This window comes from Excalfactoria chinensis, chromosome 16, assembly GCF_039878825.1.
Source record: "Excalfactoria chinensis isolate bCotChi1 chromosome 16, bCotChi1.hap2, whole genome shotgun sequence".
NCBI lineage: Eukaryota > Metazoa > Chordata > Aves > Galliformes > Phasianidae > Excalfactoria > Excalfactoria chinensis.
In genome coordinates this window covers 7089658-7106793 of record NC_092840.1, presented here as the reverse complement: position 1 = coordinate 7106793, position 17136 = coordinate 7089658, and the positions used below count along the sequence as shown (strand labels likewise).

The 17136-nt window shown below is 44.1% G+C and overlaps 3 protein-coding genes across 5 annotated transcripts; 2 read left to right on the top strand and 1 right to left on the bottom strand.

Annotated features, from left to right (window-relative positions):
- Positions 1 to 3390: 3390 nt before the first annotated feature.
- DENR (density regulated re-initiation and release factor) lies at positions 3391 to 8860 on the bottom strand. 3 transcript variants are annotated; one of them, XM_072350692.1, is made up of 8 exons: positions 8737 to 8860; positions 7742 to 7856; positions 6987 to 7006; positions 6621 to 6705; positions 6374 to 6457; positions 4410 to 4526; positions 3994 to 4133; positions 3391 to 3667 (listed from the first exon to the last, which is right to left on the bottom strand). In XM_072350692.1, exons 2-8 carry the CDS (start codon positions 7845 to 7847, stop codon positions 3623 to 3625), a joined length of 597 nt encoding a protein of 198 aa, XP_072206793.1. In that variant the 5' UTR covers positions 7848 to 7856; positions 8737 to 8860; the 3' UTR covers positions 3391 to 3622. The 3 variants fall into 3 exon arrangements, with proteins under 3 accessions (XP_072206793.1, XP_072206794.1, XP_072206795.1); XM_072350693.1 differs by having other exon boundaries at positions 8327 to 8765; XM_072350694.1 differs by lacking the exon at positions 8737 to 8860 and adding an exon at positions 8340 to 8358.
- A 23-nt stretch (positions 8861 to 8883) lies between these two features.
- GPN3 (GPN-loop GTPase 3) lies at positions 8884 to 12355 on the top strand. Its single transcript, XM_072350691.1, has 8 exons — positions 8884 to 9009; positions 9093 to 9201; positions 9307 to 9474; positions 9773 to 9897; positions 10303 to 10418; positions 10571 to 10667; positions 11158 to 11286; positions 11833 to 12355. Exons 1-8 carry the CDS (start codon positions 8962 to 8964, stop codon positions 11893 to 11895), a joined length of 855 nt encoding a protein of 284 aa, XP_072206792.1. The 5' UTR covers positions 8884 to 8961; the 3' UTR covers positions 11896 to 12355.
- A 371-nt stretch (positions 12356 to 12726) lies between these two features.
- ARPC3 (actin related protein 2/3 complex subunit 3) lies at positions 12727 to 16762 on the top strand. The gene is made up of 7 exons (XM_072350690.1): positions 12727 to 13210; positions 13904 to 14003; positions 15071 to 15147; positions 15296 to 15364; positions 15585 to 15711; positions 16111 to 16205; positions 16488 to 16762. The coding sequence occupies exons 1-7, from the start codon at positions 13205 to 13207 to the stop codon at positions 16548 to 16550; spliced, it is 537 nt and encodes a 178-aa protein (XP_072206791.1). The 5' UTR covers positions 12727 to 13204; the 3' UTR covers positions 16551 to 16762.
- The last annotated feature ends 374 nt before the right edge of the window (positions 16763 to 17136 follow it).

Genomic DNA, 17136 nt, shown 5'->3' with positions numbered 1-17136 from the left:
GTAGCCAGTGACTTGCAGGTCACTAAGCCTTGCGGTGGGTACGGTCGTGCCAGCAGTTCTTTCTCACTCGAGGCCAATGAGCTGAGTTCTGCAGGCTGTGTGTGCTTATGGCAGTGCTGTGTCAGCACGGGGCTCCATCAGCTCCATCAGCGCTTTGGGGGATTTGCTCCTGAACCATCCAGCCATCGGTGGTTTCAGGATACAAGTCACAGCACTGCTTTCCATCTACAAAACATCCTGCTTCTTTTGGCCTGGGGCCCATCTCTGGAGGGAAAGATCTCCACGTAGGAGTATTAAAGCAAAGTAAGGGACGGCATTCTGGCTACTCAGCATCCATTTCCTCGGAGAGCCCCATTAATGTGCCCTAAGCAAACCCAGCTTCTTCTCAAAGAAGACAGAGAGTCTCTGGACTCGATGCAATGCTGACAAGGGGAGAGCTCCACTGGGAGCAGCCAGCGCAGGGCATGCAGTCTGAGTGCAGCAGCAGCTCCCCACCGGACCGAGGTGGCACAAAAGCATCCCTGTTGTCCCCACGAGTGCCACGCCGTGTACCCACTTCCCTTTGCAGACAGGCTCTTGGGTTGTGTTGGTAGCACGCTGTTAGGTTGCCTTTTTTTTGTTAGTTTTCCCCTCTTTGTCGCTAGTTCCAATTCAGTTTCTTGTGGTTTTCTGGACTTGAACCGTATCTCGTTACCCCTTTTGTCCACTAAACCAGACGAGGTGGTGCCTGTCGCAAGCATCCCATTCACATCAGTAGAACAAATAATCAGACAGTGAGAAATTTCCGGGATTTATACAAAAGAAAAATACAATCTGCTAAGGGCAGGGCTGCTTTTTGAAACAGCTCTATTCAATACATTCTGCTTCTGGAGCTCCGAGCCCCACAACAATGTGTGCTGACACAACCCTTGGCCGTGGCACTGCAAAACACTTCCCAATCTCTTATTCAACCACGTTCATACCCTTGACTGTGTTATCTGTAACGTGCAGGAGGGTTCTAATTACAATGAGCTGCATGCAGGTACAAGGGCTGCAGCTCAGGAATGGAGCAGCGAGATGTGATTGGCCAGTCAAAGAACTGAGACAATAAAAACCAACCCAGCTGCCAGATTCAAAGCTGCAGGCAGCAATAACACACGTTGCAAGATGCATTTCTTCCTGATTAAATGCATCAGGGATTCTGATTCCTCAATTCTGACTGATTACATTTCAAGGGTTAATTTTGATACACGCTGTGTTTTAAAGTGGAGTTTAAAACAGCCTCGGGTAGAGCTGGCTGTAAGCAGAGATTGCTTAGCCTGCATAGATGAACCAAAACACGCTTGGCAAGTTCCTGCTCAGAGCTGCTCTGAAAGTAGATCAAAGTCCTACAGATGTGGTTCCTGGCTGTAAATATGGGGGTGCTTCATTTTCTACAGCAACCGTTCCAAAGGAGAAGCTAATTTCCAAGCTCCCAACTGCAGCATCAGGCTGTAAAGCAGCATCACGCTGAGCTGCGACGTGCTGAGCAGCCAGCAGGAGCCAGACATCTGATGGGGATGGGCCACAACCACAAGCAACCTCTGTTTGGCAGAGGGCTTCTCAGGGATCCAACCCACAAGCCAGTCTTTGCAGAACACTACGCTGCTGCTCTTTCACACTGTATGAAATCCTGCCGATGAACTCCCGAACAAAATACCCTTTCAGTTTATGCAAATGCTGGCACACAATCTTTACACTCTCTCGGTCAGTCCCAGCACAGCTAAGGTTTTTTGGTTCTGAATGTTATCAGAGTTCCTTTTGTTTGTCTGGCACTTACGTTGTTCTGGTCAGGTTCATCTAAGGCTGTTTTTGGGGTGAATACCTTTCAGAGGAAAGCAGAGCTGAGGATTCAGCATGCAGCCTTTTCATTAGCACCCTGATTTGAAACCAGAAGCCCAACTCCTATCTGTGATACACACTAGTTTAACTCCTTTCTAGTGGCAGAAGTCAATATGGATATCTATGAAAACAAGCGCCACTTTCTCATATTACTTCTATTGCTCACATCTTTGGGACAGAAGCTCCCAGTTAGAGTTGACGTCGATTAAATGCAGTGCCATGACAGCTGTACACAGGTCCTTTCACCCTTAGGTACGTTCTCTGATCCTGTGATGAAAGAAACGAGAACTATTAACCCACATCAATTCTATGGTTATTTACACAGAGTTAAGGATTACACTCAGAGAAAACTATTCTATCTACCACCTTTTCTTACACTGTCCTCCTTTCAACAAATACAGACAGATACTGAAGTAGTTCTGTGTGAGTCACACTTGTGTTCACTTCTTTCCAGACCTCCTACAGCTTACTCTAAAGCGATTTCTTCCTCCCATCTGTTTGGATGCATGAAGAAGTCAAATCCTGTCATGACCTTGACGAGCCACAAAGAATCCTACAGAAATATTCAAGTATTTCATGCTGAGCCACGTAGAAAAGTGTTCAAAGCACGAAGTTGACAACCATGTTGACAACCACCCTTCCCAGCCACCTCAGTCCGGCTGTAGACGAGCAGTGAGTACACTGTTAATGCTGCTGCTGTTTGGATTGCAGCAAGAGCTCCTGTGGATCTAACCTGATGAGATTCAGCCAACACACGTTCCACCTCACTTCTGTGGGAACTGGCATCCTGGAGGAGACAGAAAGGGAGCCAAAACTTTTATCTACCTGTGCTGTTTAGTTTGCTCTATATTTTTTTCTATATATTTGCAGTCAGTTTACACTCAAAGCCTTCCAAATCAACAGGGCCATCTCTGTGCATTTAGGAAAACACTGCATCACAATGAACACTATTTCTATTGCAGGACTGCAGCGGTCCTCTAAAAGCAAACCATGCCAAACCAAAGCTACCAAATCACTATTGCTATTTGCTGCTCAGCATAAATTGTTATTATTCCAAGCTTTGCAGAATTCCAGAACAAGGAACGACAACAGAATTTTTTTGGAAAGCCAACACACCAATCATTTGCTATAGAAAAACGGAACATGTCCTGCAAAGCCCACGTGAGCACAGGACAGAAGATTTGTTTTAAGTCTCTTGAAAGCCATTTTACTTAATGTTTCTGTACACGTTGCCCCGAGTCACCTTGGAAACACGTGCAGCCCTACACACCTTCACCTGCCTTTCATGGGACTTCTCAGCCTTTCTGCTCACACACAAGAGCTGTTACCTCATCAAGGTGCCCTGCTAGGAGGGTAATGTTTACTCATTGCAGAACTAAGCAGATACAATTATACAGCTATGGCTAAAACCATGTATGAATACAAGGATGCTTTAATTACTTAATTCAGCAGAAAACTTTTAATTACTTCACTTATTATCGCTCTGTAAGATCAGGAATGAAAGCGATTCTACAGAAAACAGAAGCCGTCTTCAGTGAAGAACAGGGATTTTATTTAAATCTTCATGCGTTGGCATGATAAGACCCTGATTTTACTTCAGCAAATATCACAACAAAAAAAATCCAAGCAGCCTATACAGAACAGTGAAATTGCCAAGGATGTGGGCTCTCCACAGTGCCACTGCAGAACCCGTGGGTTCAGAAACCTCACTTTGGCTATGTCATTTATAACCATAGAATTAAATAAAGGTAGTCTTTAACCATCATTTCTTGACTTCTCCAAGGTCTTCAATGCTATCATCGTCCACCTGGTGGAGGGGGGAAAAAAAAAGCCAAAACACCGCATTAAATACATTTCCTTCTTGCATGTCTCATCGCTGTACGCGTAATGAAGCAGGAAAGCTTTCAGCACCCCACGTTCTGGGAGGCCGGTCTTTTATGGACAGCTGAAACAGCATTCAACTTGAATTACTCCTTAACCCAATTGTTGATAGGTAGGGGGGCAACAGTGGGTTTGTTTACTTCTGCACGACAGCCTGTGCTGACAAAGATTACATCGGTTTCTGAAAATCATTGGAAACATCACAGGCTATCAGTGAAAACTAGAGTGAAAATAGAAGAAACTTCTGATTACCTCAGGCCACTTCTCCTGGATTACATCAATGATGTCATCTGTGAAATCGCCCTGGATGATGATTTCATCTTCTCCTGTTACTGAGGCACCGCAGGAAAATTTCTGAGCAAAAAACCTTTGTGCTTCCTTAAGATCGATTTCTGTGTATGAGAAAACTTGATAGTGTAAGTACAGTTGCTGTCATAGCAGATCTTCCCATAACTAAAACTAACTGTTCTAACCAGTGGTAGTTTCGAGTCCAAACTTCAGTGTTTCCATTGAAATTTTGCAAACCACTTGAGGTAACACAACTAGAAGAAGTATCTGAGAGGTTACCTTTTCTCCTCACACTGAAGAAGCTGAGGCTCTAGGTAAGATGAGGTTAAGGGCAAGCACACCTAGAATCTACACAAGTCACGTAACAAATGTCAACTCACCAAACGTTGCAAGGCCACAGACTCTTGTGACGTATTTCTTCTTTGCTCTAGGAATTTTAGCTATTGTGACTTTTTGTGGTACAGTCTTCTTTTTCTGTTTTATCTGACCTCTTCCACCTTTAAAGCAGAATATATTACATGATTAGTTCAATGACCTAACAGTTGGAAGAAAAAAAAGACTGTAAGGCTGCATTTCAGTCCTGTGAACAAACAAGCCTATCTCGAGGTCTGTGTACGCAAACAAAAATGTATTCTGGATGGCAGTCATCTCTCATTCAGAACCTTTTAAATCAGTTTCTTAAAAGGTCCTGGGTCAAAACTTAATGTTACAAGAAATAACAACATATGCATGTCAAATGTGCACTAAAGTACAGAACACACACTGGAATCCTGATGGGTGTTTCCCACATTTCACCAACCACTGCATTTGGTCTACATTTAACCCCTCTTTAAAGGGTATTTTTTTGGTATTCATCTTCAGTTAGGAACAAATTGTTACTTTAATATCTTTAGAGTTTTTGCCTAAGGCAAAGGAAATGACTTATGCCCATTTACTAGGGTTAAGAAGCCTTGCCTGCTTAGGCTGCTGTGTTAAACAGCATGTGAAGTTCTAAGTATTGACGCAGGACTGCAGTGCAAAACAGATTTATACAAAGGTTAGCATGAAAAAAACCCCAAGCACATCAGAACACCACACCTCAAACAGAAGGCAGCTACAGTAGTTGACTGCCAAACTTGCACATGACTTAATTTCTTATTTACAGTCTGTTTCTAGGTCAACCTGGGGGAATGCTTCTCATATGAGGCAGATATAAGTCAGAGTAAGGCATGCAGAAGATTAATCCCACTCATTAGGATTCTTCAAACTAGATTATGATCTCAGCTAACTTTGTATCCACTCATCAAGTTACCCCACAGTAACTCAAGTTCTGTTCCAGAGCTTTCTCACCAAGAAAACTTAAAAGAATCTATGTCGAGCAGACTCACTTCTTGTGAATGCTTTTTCTCCCCCTAACACGCAGCACTTTCAATTCTACATTACCATAAATTGTCATATAATAATTTAAGATGGTAAATTTCTATCTCAGAGTTTCTTCAGTCAATACTTGCATAAGTTTTTGCTTGTTTGTTTTCTTTTCATTCTCTCTCTTCAGAATCTTGTGCCATCATACTTTGCACAGCACTTTAAATTACCACAAGACCTGAGATTCCATTTCTGGATTTATATTTTTCATCCACAAATATATTAAACACTTATTTTCTAACCAAAGCCAAGCTGAGAACTCTCCGTTGCCACACAACAAAATCACACTTAAAGAAAACGTTCTGAAGTGTCTGGTAAAAAGCACCCGAGCTAGAGAATTTAAAGTTACTTTTGTCACTACACACATCCCATGGACAAGGATAAACATAACTGGTTACCAAGACACACAAATAAAAACATCTGCAGGGATGTGTGCCTTAAAATATCAACCATGGTGGACTACCAACCATCATTTATGAAGCACTACAGGCACAACTGACATCAAGCAGGCAAATATGTGCTAATAACCACAATGTTCTAATTCTTAGCTCTAAAAGAGATACAGGTGTTAATGGAGACACGGGTAGTAAGGCTGAAGCATAAAACCAAATTCTGTTATGAAAATTCTGGGGAGAGATAGTAGGGAAACAGGGCAGAAGCTCATTTCAAGTTGAGAATAAGTACAGCAATGACAGCACATAAAAGATGCAGCTCACCTTTCACTTACTGCTGCCATCATACTGTTCCTTTGTTAGCATGTATCTGCATGAAAACTCTGCTGCTAACTGAAAGGAACTTAACTGGTACCTTTTCTGCAGTCAAAGCATATCTATCACAACCAAAATACAAGGAGGCTGTGTCACAGCCTAAGCACCTAGATCAGGAAATACGACCCCAACAGCTTATAAACCAATACCACAAGCAACTATTTAGACCTTGCCTCTCTTTTGCTTCTTCTTCTCTTCTTCTTCTCCTGCAGTTCCTTGGCCTTCTCCAACCCCAGCTTCCTGTTTCGGTGAATTTTCTTAAATACATGAGAGAGCAAAAGAACAAAATTAGCAGTCTGAGAAAATAATTTGATTTTCAGACTCAGCGCAGATGGAAGAGATGAGATAATGGGCAAGCTCAAGAATCTGTGAACATGTCTGAGTACACACATTAGCCAGAGAATAAGGGAAGATTCTCACCTACTGTAAGTTTTGCAAACTCATCTGGAAAATTCTTCTCTAACCATTGTCTGCATTTAGTCACATCAGGCATATATTCACAGTACTAGAGGAGAAAGGCCACATAAATGCTGTGAGCAAAGTAATTACAAGATACATCACAAACAAAAACAACAAAATCCATTTGCTATTCTTTAGCTCAGTCATTTCTCCTTAAGGCGACCAAATACCAATGGTTCACCAGCACACATGAAGACATGTGACATCCTATAGATAACAGTGGATAAGAGCACAGAATCAATGCAACAAAAAGCAAGAAAAGATCAGAAAGAATCATCGTGGAAGTCATACATTGGAAAGAAGAAACAAAAAAAAAACCTAACTCACCTCTGTTGGCAACGAACAGACTGGAGCAGGAGGGAAAAAGAAGAAATTACAATTGAGTTCTCAACTTACAGCCTTAGCGCTCTATTTAAACTGGCATTCTGAAGTTGTCTTTCATCATAACATCTTGTAATAAACACATGCTGATTCAAAAGATGACAGTGATACAGCTCTGTATTTCTTTTCTTAGTCATTTGCTTTCATGCTGTGCATTAAGATAAATCTATCAGCACAGCAGCTATGACAGATGCCCACCTTCTTGGGCGGTCTTTATCCTACACAACACACCCAAACCAACAATGCAGCCTTGTTCACAATAGGAATCCAACAACAGTATTCCAACCCAATGCAAAATAACACACTTATCTAAAGCACAGACCTCAAGATTATACCCTTTTAAAAATACAGCCACATAACTACAAATACGAGTAAGGCATAATTCCAAACAGTCCATCAATTACTTCCCTTAATTTTATTACTTGTTCTCATACCAGTAGACAGATGGCTTTCCTGTGCTAAAGGTTTTACCAGCTTTCTGTGGGAACAAATCTTTGCTCACGATGTCTGAGCATCACTCCTCTAACAGAGCTTTCATATACAGAAAGCCATCAACCCCTCCATCAGAAAGGTCACCCTGACCATGGTTTATCTTACTCAAAGCTGACCAGAAGAAAACCTCCAACCGTCTCGCTTTTTCTGCTTTCCCTTCCTAACACCCCATTGTAAGAACTGTGGGCAGCTGCCCCTTCAGCACTTGCCTCCGCAGTAGAGGACCCGAAGAGGGTAGTCAGCATCCGACCTGGCGCCACTCCTTATGTCTCCTCTGCAGTCAGGGACCACAGGCTCAGCTACATCTGCAGCCATGTCACCAGCCTGCAGATGGCAAAAATCAAAGAGTCAGGGCTTGTTTTTGTATTAAAGCTATTTATATCATTCCCTACAGAACAAACTCCCAGAGAATGACCAAACTACAAAGTCCAGAGGAAAGAGATACAACTGTAGGAGCAGAAGTAGCCAAGGAGTAAAAGGACAGCTGGCAAGAAACAGTGAAAATGGGAAAGCGGATGCAAAAGCTACCAAGAAGTTTGGAATTGCGGTACATAAGGGAGAAAGCAAATTGGAACAAAATTCAATGTAAAATGAAAGATGACGTGCAGGAACAACACACAGAGCACGTTAAATTGAGCCAAACGCGGGGTGTTTTATCAGCGACAGATGAGCAGTGGCAGCACGGTGTGGAAGGGAAACGAGAGATGATTTAAATCCGAGTCTGAAAAGTCCAGAGCTGATCTGGGGACAATGGCAAAAAATAAATAAAACAAAAAGAAACAACAAAAACCCACAAGGCAACCCAACTCAATGGTGGTTTATAGGCACACATTTCCAGCTAAGGGGTTTCGCAAATAGGAACCAGCAGCGGGGCTCGGTGCACGAGGAGCCCCGGGAGCAGCAGGGCTGTGTCTGTGGAGACTCGGAGCCAGCAGGAGCCGCAGCACAGCCGGGGAACACAGCCGGGAGCACGAGGGGCGGGGAGCGGCTGGGAACCCCCGAGAGGCGGCGATGGGCCCCGGGCAGCGGGGGGGGGTAGGCAGGCTGCTGGGCTCCGATAGGGACCGAGAGGGCGGAGAGGGTCCGAGGGACAGCAGGCGGGTGAGGAAAGGTGCCACGAGGAGCGTGAGAGGGGTGAGGTGAGAGGGGTGAGGTGAGGCGGGGAGGCGCGCGGAGCCCGGGGGCCGCAGCACCCCGCCATTACCCGGGCGGCCCCTCAGGCCGCAGCTCCTCCTCAGGCGGCGGCTGCAGCTGCACGCACCGCGCGGCACGCGCGCGCCCTCACGGCGCCGCCACCGAAATCTCGCGAGAGCTGCACGCGCTCTGAGCCCTCGGCCGCTCCGTAGCCGGGAGGCGCTCGCGGGACCTTCGAGCTACGGAGCGGCCGAAGGGTCAAACGGCGCCGCTCCTGCGTTGCGCGGAGGCCGGCATGCCGCGCTACGCGCAGCTGGTGATGGGCCCGGCGGGCAGCGGCAAGGTGAGAAGGATCGGAGAGCTGTGGGAATGGCGATGAGTGTGTGTTGACAGTGTGTGTTGACAGAATGCGTGTGTGCCTTGCAGAGCACGTACTGCTCCACCATGCTGCAGCACTGCGAGGCGCTGGGCCGCGCCGTGCAGGTGGTTAACCTGGATCCAGCCGCTGAGTTCTTCAGCTATCCCGTCATGGCAGGTGAGTGACCTCCGCCCATACCTGGGGCCGGACAGAGATGGGGGGATAGCAGCTTATCATGGCAAACTTGTGCTACCCACGTCCGTAAGTGTGTTGTTGTTCCAGATATACGGGAGCTCATAGAGGTGGATGATGTTATGGAAGATGATTCCTTACGGTTCGGTCCCAACGGCGGCCTGGTGTTCTGCATGGAGTACTTTGCTAATAATTTCAACTGGCTGGAGGAGAGCCTCGGGCACGTGGAGGATGATTATATACTGTTTGACTGCCCAGGTAAATGAACGGGTGCGTTTTGATGTCATACATTGTACAACATAGGTTGGAAGAGAGCCATGAAACAGTCGAGTCCGACCACCACATAATGCTGCCAGGAACACCACAAAATATGACCCAAAATACCAACCAACAAAGCATAGAATATCCTGAGCTGGAAGGGACCCATAAGGATCATCAGGTTCAGTCCTGGCCTCCACACAGCGCAGCATAATACCAATACTTGTGTAACTAATAAGTGCGAGCTGTTTCTGTTAGCTTTCCATTTCTGCATACTGACATCCAAACTGTGTCCTAGGTCAGATCGAACTCTATACACATTTGCCAGTGATGAAACAGCTGGTGGAACAGCTTCAGCAGTGGGAATTCCGTGTCTGTGGAGTGTTCCTTGTCGATTCTCAGTTCATGGTGGAATCTTTTAAGGTATCCATTTGAAACCTCAGACAAATTCTTGTCGAGTTTTACAGAAGTTCATACTGGTATAGAACAAGGAGACCAGACAATCTCTAAAGGTCTGTTTCAACCTACATTGTCCTTTTGTTCTATAAGAGCCTTCTCAGTTTACAGAGAGAATGACCCTTTCCCCGTCGAGCAATAAGAATCCTGAGAAGGGCTTTCAGTCTTTTTAATGTCCTTTTTGTGGCATATCATGCTTCAGAGCTCTGGAAATAGATGGCAGCCAGCAATCTTAGCACCTCCCTTTTCGAACAGGGATAATGATTCCTCATCCCCATGTCCAATATAAGTTAGTCTGTGTGTGCGGCAGTGTCTTGCATGATGATTTTTTGCTTTTCTGCACTTTTAACTACATTTTTCCTATTCCCTAAGTTTATATCTGGGATTCTGGCAGCGCTCAGTGCAATGATCTCTTTAGAGATTCCACAAATTAACATCATGACCAAAATGGATTTGCTGAGCAAGAAAGCTAAGAAGGAAATAGAAAAGTAAGTTCCAAAGCATTACTTAATCTGTAGTGTAATATCTTGATGTAAACTCCACTCAGAATCACTGAATGATGGGTGGCTGTGGTAGCTGTGCAAAAGGACAGTGAGTCATTTGTTCTTTACTTTGTTAACGATGGCTTTGTTTCTCCCAGGTACTTAGATCCAGATATGTATTCTATGATTGAAGATTCTACTAATATACTGAAAAGCAAAATGTTTAAAAAACTGACAAAGTCCATATGTGGATTGGTACGTATAGTGCTCTTTAACTGGTATTCTTTAATACAGCTGCATACCTGTAAACCATACTGTGTGGTTACTGACCTCATTGCTGTGCTAGATACTGTATGCACTATAACATTCTCCACCTGTTCCATGAAGCCATGTGTCTACCTGCAGATTTATTAGCAAAGCCTCAATCTAAACGATTATCAGGCACTCAAACAGTTTTCTTTTTGCCTCAGCTTTTGATGTTTCAGGTTAGCATAAGATTCTTGATAATACTATTTGGACTGTAGGCAGTAAAATTTCATGTGATTCATATTCTGTTAGCCATTATGGGAGACAGTTTTATTGACTGGGTAGAACTTTGGACTGATAGCCAGGAATTCAGAGTGGGGAATTGCCATTAGCCTGCAGCGTGGCTTTAAGCAGCCTTAGATTTTCCTTGTCCAGACTGCTGAGCAATGAGAAAATGTAATGTATTTCCCTACTGATGTCTTTTGAATCCTTGCTGTAGATTGATGACTATGGTATGGTTCGATTTCTACCTTTTGATCGCTCCGATGAGGAAAGTATAAACATAGTTCTGCAGCACATAGATACTACCATCCAGTACGGAGAAGATCTTGAATTTAAAGAACCAAAGGTAAGGTATTTCTGAAGATAAGATGAGAAATTAGAATGGATCCATAATACAAATCATAACTATTTGAATGTTAAAGGTCGGAAAAGATGATTGTATGCCACTAAGATCCATACTTGAATGTCTGTTCAAGCTTCCCCTCAAAATTTCTGCATCGAGTCCATGTGTTGTAAAACAATTCCCAATCTCTCATACATCTGTCATGTAAAATGCACGATGGAAGATCACTGGGTTAAAATCACTTCCAAGCTCTGCTTAGTTTTATTATTCAGCTCATAAGTTCTAAGGAATAAGTCCAGTCGTTCTGTAACTTCTTAACAATTCAGCTTCCTACTCTCTGAATATGTAAAATAACCACACCTGGATTTTGATGTATACATGTGGGATAGCTTTAGAAACAAACAGCTGTGCAGGAAGTTTTGCTACTTGTTTTATAGAACTGCACTGGACGTTGTTGTGCTTACTAAAATAAAGCATTGCAGAACTGACAGCGTCCAGCAGTCACTAGAGAAAAGTCAGGTATTATGTTTTCTGTTTTCTTGTTGGCAGGAATATGAAGAAGATAAATCTGCACTCGTGGATGAGTATTTTCAAGATCACGTGAATGAGTAAAAAGCAGATGTTGGAAAACAGGAAGAAAATGCATTGCTTATGTGTTTTAAAGAAAGCAAAAACCATCCACCTCCACACCAACATATTTATGTGATGTTTTGCCTTTAAGATAACTAACATCGCTAGTGAAAAGTGAGCTATATGATGGTTTATATGACAGAATATAGTGAGCTATATTATTGTTTATAGTTCTTTTGTAAATACAGAATGTTCCTGGATTCTCAAACGTTTTCAAAATATTTTTAATTATTTCTCCTAAAATGTATTAGTCCGATTTATTAGCTAATTTCAGCTGAATTGGAGGATGCTTTTCTTCTAGTCACGTCCAAGTATTTATAAACCTTTCCTTGATCCTAAGGAACGAGTTTTATTAATGATTATTGAATAAAAGTGTTTTCTAAAAAGGGCCTCGTGGTTACGTGAAGCTTAATATCAGTAAAAGCTCGTATATAGGCATGTCATCTTTTTCTATGCATTATATAGTTCATGCCTTAGAAATTAACCCATACAAAATGTCTGCCAAGTACTTCAGTAGAATAAGAGCATCTAATGTCATTTTGTAGGAGCAGCTTGGTAAACCAAACCAATGATTGGATACTTTGAGGCAGCGGCAGTTATCTAAACCTGAGGATATGACAAAGCAGTGCTGGGCAGTTAGGTGAGAGTTCAGGGTAGTCATTGCCATCACCAGAAAGAGGTTAGAATTAGAAAACAGCTCTTGGGGACTTGAGCACCTGCAGGGACTGGGCACCCACAGCTCTCCAGCAGTCAGTTCTAGTGCCTTGCCACACCCGTGGCAAAGAATTTCTTCCTAATATCTCATCTAAACCCACCCTTTTTAGCTTAAAACCGCTGACAGAAAACACCTCCCAGCTGTTCTGCAGCATCCTTTGGGCTGCTGTAAGGACTCCTTGCAGCCGCTTTTTCCTCCAGGCTGAACCCCCCATCTCCCTCAGTCCATCCTCACAGCAGAGATGCCCTCTGCTCCCGGAAAGGACAAACCCAGCCCTTCAGCTTCAAATCTCCCCATTTTTTAGGCCTGACTCAAGTGACGAGGAGGTGGGGGGGGAAATGGGGGCAAATGGGACAAAGAAGGACGAGTTCCCCTCAGACCCAGCGCAGAAGGGGGGGGATGGGGGGGGGGTGTCTGCTCTGTGCTTCCCCATCAGGGAGCGGCTCCTCGGGGCGGTACAGGCTGTGGCTTCCCCCGCTCGCACCGCCCCGCTGCCTCATTTCCTGAAGGAAGAGGAAGGTTTGCTGCGAGCTCAGCGCCGCTGCCGTCGCACCGAGCTGCGCCCTGCCCTGCGCCATGCCGGTGAGGGGAGCGGGACGGGGGGACGGAACGGGCAGGGCGGGCGCTGAGCGCCGGGGCCGCGCGGGGAATGGCGCGGGTGGGAGAGGGACCGTAGCCGGGAGCCTCGCACTGAGGAGCGGATCGGTGTGGTGGGAGGCTGCCGCCTTCCTCTTTTTTTCTCCCGTTCTGGCCTCACATAGGCAGGGCTGCGTGAGGTGACGCCTCCCTCCGTGGCACCCAGCCGGGCGGCGGGAGGTGGGGGTGCATCTTTGGGAACACCACAGAGTGACACATCCCTGTATCTCTTATTGACTTACATCAGTTTTAATGCACAAAAAGGCCTTTTGTGTGTATGTGATAAGCCTGGTTTTGGTTATTATTTAGGTACTGACAGGTCGCTCTCAGCTCTCCCCACAGCCCTCTCCTCTCCACAGCCCCAGCTCTCTCAGCCTGTGCTCTTCCTCCATCACTGACATGAATGGTTCCAGGATGGTGCTTTTGTGCTCATCACTGGAATGATGCTGAGTTGCAGAAGGCCTAAGTAAAAAATGACCATTGTTTGTGTAAGGAAAGGTTGCTGGAAGCACCACTAACAAACCAAACTCTGATTTGTATTTGATGACATGGGAGAGCAGCGATCAGCCTGTGCTGCCAACAGGATGCTGGAAGGGCAACTTTCTGCAGGAATAATAAGCAGCTTTCCCTTGTCTCTAGGCTTACCATTCAACTTTAATGGACTCAGATACCAAGCTAGTGGGGAACATGGCACTGTTACCCATTAGAAGCCAGTTCAAAGGCCCAGCACCTCGAGAAAGTAAGTTAATAAGTTATCTGTGAAAAGCCTGTTGCGTTTTGCTAGTAATCATTTTTCAGCTTGCTCCAGACTAGACAAGTTATTGTTTAGAAACTGAATGCTTTATAGAGGAAGATAGAATTTCCAGATAAAGAAGCGGTGCCAACCACAGAAAATGATGATCCCATGGCTGTTATCTGGCACAGCTCCGGGTAATTCAGCTGCTTTAGCAATTAACACTGCCTACAGATACTATTTTCACACTTCCTCCTGTGCCTCGGTGTGCTTTTCAGCAGGCTGTGAGGAGGACGTGGTGGTGTGAACCCTTTGCTGTCAGAGGAAGTGGAGGTTTAGCTGCAGAACTCAGCTTTGGTGCAATGGCTGAGGACGCTTGGCTGCTCTATAGCGTGAGGAAGGAGATAGGCAACACTGTAGGGCAGCAAAAATCTAAACTTTGGTGTTGGATATCCCAATACTGAAAAATTTTACAGACAACCTGCCTTGAATTCCCCTTTAGCACATGGAGTTGAACTTCCCAGGCATAGTATCTCCCAGTCACATGGCAATTCAGTTTGAAAAAGGAAATATTTCAGAATTCAAGCAGTCTTGGATGTTTGTAAAAGAAAGTGAAAGCTGTAAGGCAACCTATCACTATGTAATCTACCCTTCCTCTTTCTTTTTTTTGGAGGAGAATAATGAGGAAGGTTGATTGATTGTGGTGTTAACTTCTCCCAAATATATTTTTGGGCCCTCAAAGAGTTTTAACAGCATATTCTATACTGTTAAAACTCTGGTGAGTCACTCAACTGGTAGGATACCAAAGAACTGCCAACCTGCTGCCCTTTGTGAAGTCATGGGAAAAGAAAGGAGATAAAAGTCCTACTAAGAGTAAGAAACTTAAATGTTTTGGTCAGAGATCACCACATGAAACATAGGTAAGATTTACCATAGTTCTCTGCTGTTTGTAAAAGATTTTGCTTTTGCAAGAAACATTGTTTGTGTACTTTGTTGTGTAAAAGTTATGACCAAATGTGTAGCGATGCACTGCTTAATTTTGGTTTTCCTTCGTTTTCTTCCTTTTGCTTTAGCTAAAGATACAGATATTATAGATGAAGCCATCTACTACTTCAAAGCTAACGTTTTCTTCAAAAATTATGAAATTAAGGTAATTTTTTTTCTGCAATAATTCCATTCTTATGAGGAAATTGCTGGCACAAATGGCATGAACTCATTCCTATTGCCAACTGTTACCAGTTCCATGAAGTCCCCTGTAGTCTAACAGGCTGATCTCTGCGCTTACTCTTATTTTGCAGAATGAGGCTGACAGAACTCTGATCTACGTAACTCTCTACATTTCTGAGTGCTTGAAAAAGCTGCAAAAGGTAAGAAGGGAAACAGTCCATTCTGGGGATTGTACTCATGAGAGTATTTGCTGATATTCACCTTCTAAAGGCACAGCAGACTCTGTTCACTGCAGCCCCAGTTTACAGAACCACAAAACAAATACTTGAGGCTGTGGTTTTGCAGAGACATTGCACTGCTGTTCTTGATGAGTCTTTATGGTTTAGGGATTGTAATCAATTGTTTGGTTGGTTCTTTCAGTGCAACTCCAAAGGCCAAGGAGAGAAAGAGATGTACACACTAGGAATCACTAATTTCCCAATCCCTGGGGAACCTGGCTTTCCACTTAATGCCATTTATGCCAAACCTACCAACAAACAAGAGGAAGGTAAGACTTAACAAAGACCTCTGAAGACTTGCTTTGGTCCAAGCTTTACCAGCTGTGTTTTTGCAGTTGCAACTAGAAAACTGACCCTGAAAACTTTTAGCTCTGTTTTCTGAGGTCTTCTGATCTTAGAACTGCTAGATAGATTCTGTGACAGAGCCCAAGCCAGCTCCTACACTGGCAGAGAGGAAGCCCATCATGATGGGCAAAGGTTTAGCTGAAAGAAGAAAACAATTTGGATGATATGTTTTACTGATACAAATACCATAACAAATCCAAGGATGGCTGTGAAGTGAACAGCCAGCAAGGGCCTACAGATGTGAGAGCTCACATTTCCTGCTTTAGGCAGTGATGTCCGCTGCCTTCATGCTCAGTTTAGTTTGACTTCATGCTGTATTTCAGAGGTGATGAGAGCATACTTGCAGCAGCTCAGGCAAGAAACCGGCCTTCGACTCTGTGAAAAAGTATTTGATCCTCAGAGCGACAAGCCTAGTAAGGTAAGGATTTGGCCTGATGATCACAGATCTAATGAGAGGCTTGGTTGGAGATGGAGATGCATGAATTACATCTGGTCATGTATTTCATGTGCAAATATGTTTGCATTTAATCACGAAATCATTCAAGCTAATTTAGTTCCAAAGGCATGGCTTTCTGATGTTCATTATTAGACTGCAATAAATATATTGGAACGGGTACTAAACATAAATGAAATAGGGACTTAAAAGTATAAGTTGGAGACTTCTCTTGCCTGTTTTCTGACTGCACGTTTTCTTCTGCAGTGGTGGATCTGCTTTGTGAAGAGACAGTTCATGAACAAGAGCCTGTCTGGACCCGGGCAGTGAACAGGCAGAGCAGCAACACGAAGCATTTCCACAGCCAGGTGTACGAAACATTCTGCCTTTGTTTTGGATGTATTTTGTACCAAGAAAAAAAGTATATATGAAGAAAAAAAAGTCAATGAGGGGAAGAAGAGGGGTGTAAAGGATCATTTGAGTACTGTAAGCAAGGAATATTAAGCTGGTGCTTAATAAACGATTCCTAACACGCTGTTTCAGATGCAGGCTGTAACTATCAGTGGCTGCTGTTAGCACTTACAGCAGGGCTTCTGTTCTAAGTGTTTGTGCCTGGAATGCTACCATTGCTCTGCTGGATGCAGTCTCACTATTGTGGTGAATGCAGTGATTTTTTTTACCTTTTTTTCCTCCTTTTTTTCCTCCTCCCAATAAACTCAGCTTGTGATCAATGTATCACGGCTTTGCCTGATGGTTAGCTTTAGAAGAAATAAAAACGAGATCTTGATGAAGAGGCCATGGTGATATTAGCAAATGCTGTTTGTTTTGAGGGCCTGCTGGTCCGAGCTCATTCGTTCTCCTTTGTGGCAATCCCTTCACCGTCAGCACGCAGCACTAACGAGCTTTTTGTGGTACT

What these genes read in the sequence shown, in the direction of transcription:
- DENR (XM_072350692.1), bottom strand. Translation starts at nt 7,847, where the DNA reads ATGGCTGCAGATGTAGCTGAGCCTGTGGTCCCTGACTGCAGAGGAGAC. An exon ending in TCGGGTCCTCTACTGCGGAG is followed by an intron (nt 7,007 to 7,741) that starts GCAAGTGCTGAA and finishes CTCCTGCTCCAG; the next exon opens with TCTGTTCGTTGCCAACAGAG. An exon ending in CTGTGGCCTTGCAACGTTTG is followed by an intron (nt 4,134 to 4,409) that starts GTGAGTTGACAT and finishes TCTCATACACAG; the next exon opens with AAATCGATCTTAAGGAAGCA.
- GPN3 (XM_072350691.1), top strand. Translation starts at nt 8,962, where the DNA reads ATGCCGCGCTACGCGCAGCTGGTGATGGGCCCGGCGGGCAGCGGCAAG. An exon ending in GCTAAGAAGGAAATAGAAAA is followed by an intron (nt 10,419 to 10,570) that starts GTAAGTTCCAAA and finishes TGTTTCTCCCAG; the next exon opens with GTACTTAGATCCAGATATGT. An exon ending in TTGAATTTAAAGAACCAAAG is followed by an intron (nt 11,287 to 11,832) that starts GTAAGGTATTTC and finishes TCTTGTTGGCAG; the next exon opens with GAATATGAAGAAGATAAATC.
- ARPC3 (XM_072350690.1), top strand. An exon ending in TCAAAAATTATGAAATTAAG is followed by an intron (nt 15,148 to 15,295) that starts GTAATTTTTTTT and finishes CTTATTTTGCAG; the next exon opens with AATGAGGCTGACAGAACTCT. An exon ending in TACCAACAAACAAGAGGAAG is followed by an intron (nt 15,712 to 16,110) that starts GTAAGACTTAAC and finishes GCTGTATTTCAG; the next exon opens with AGGTGATGAGAGCATACTTG.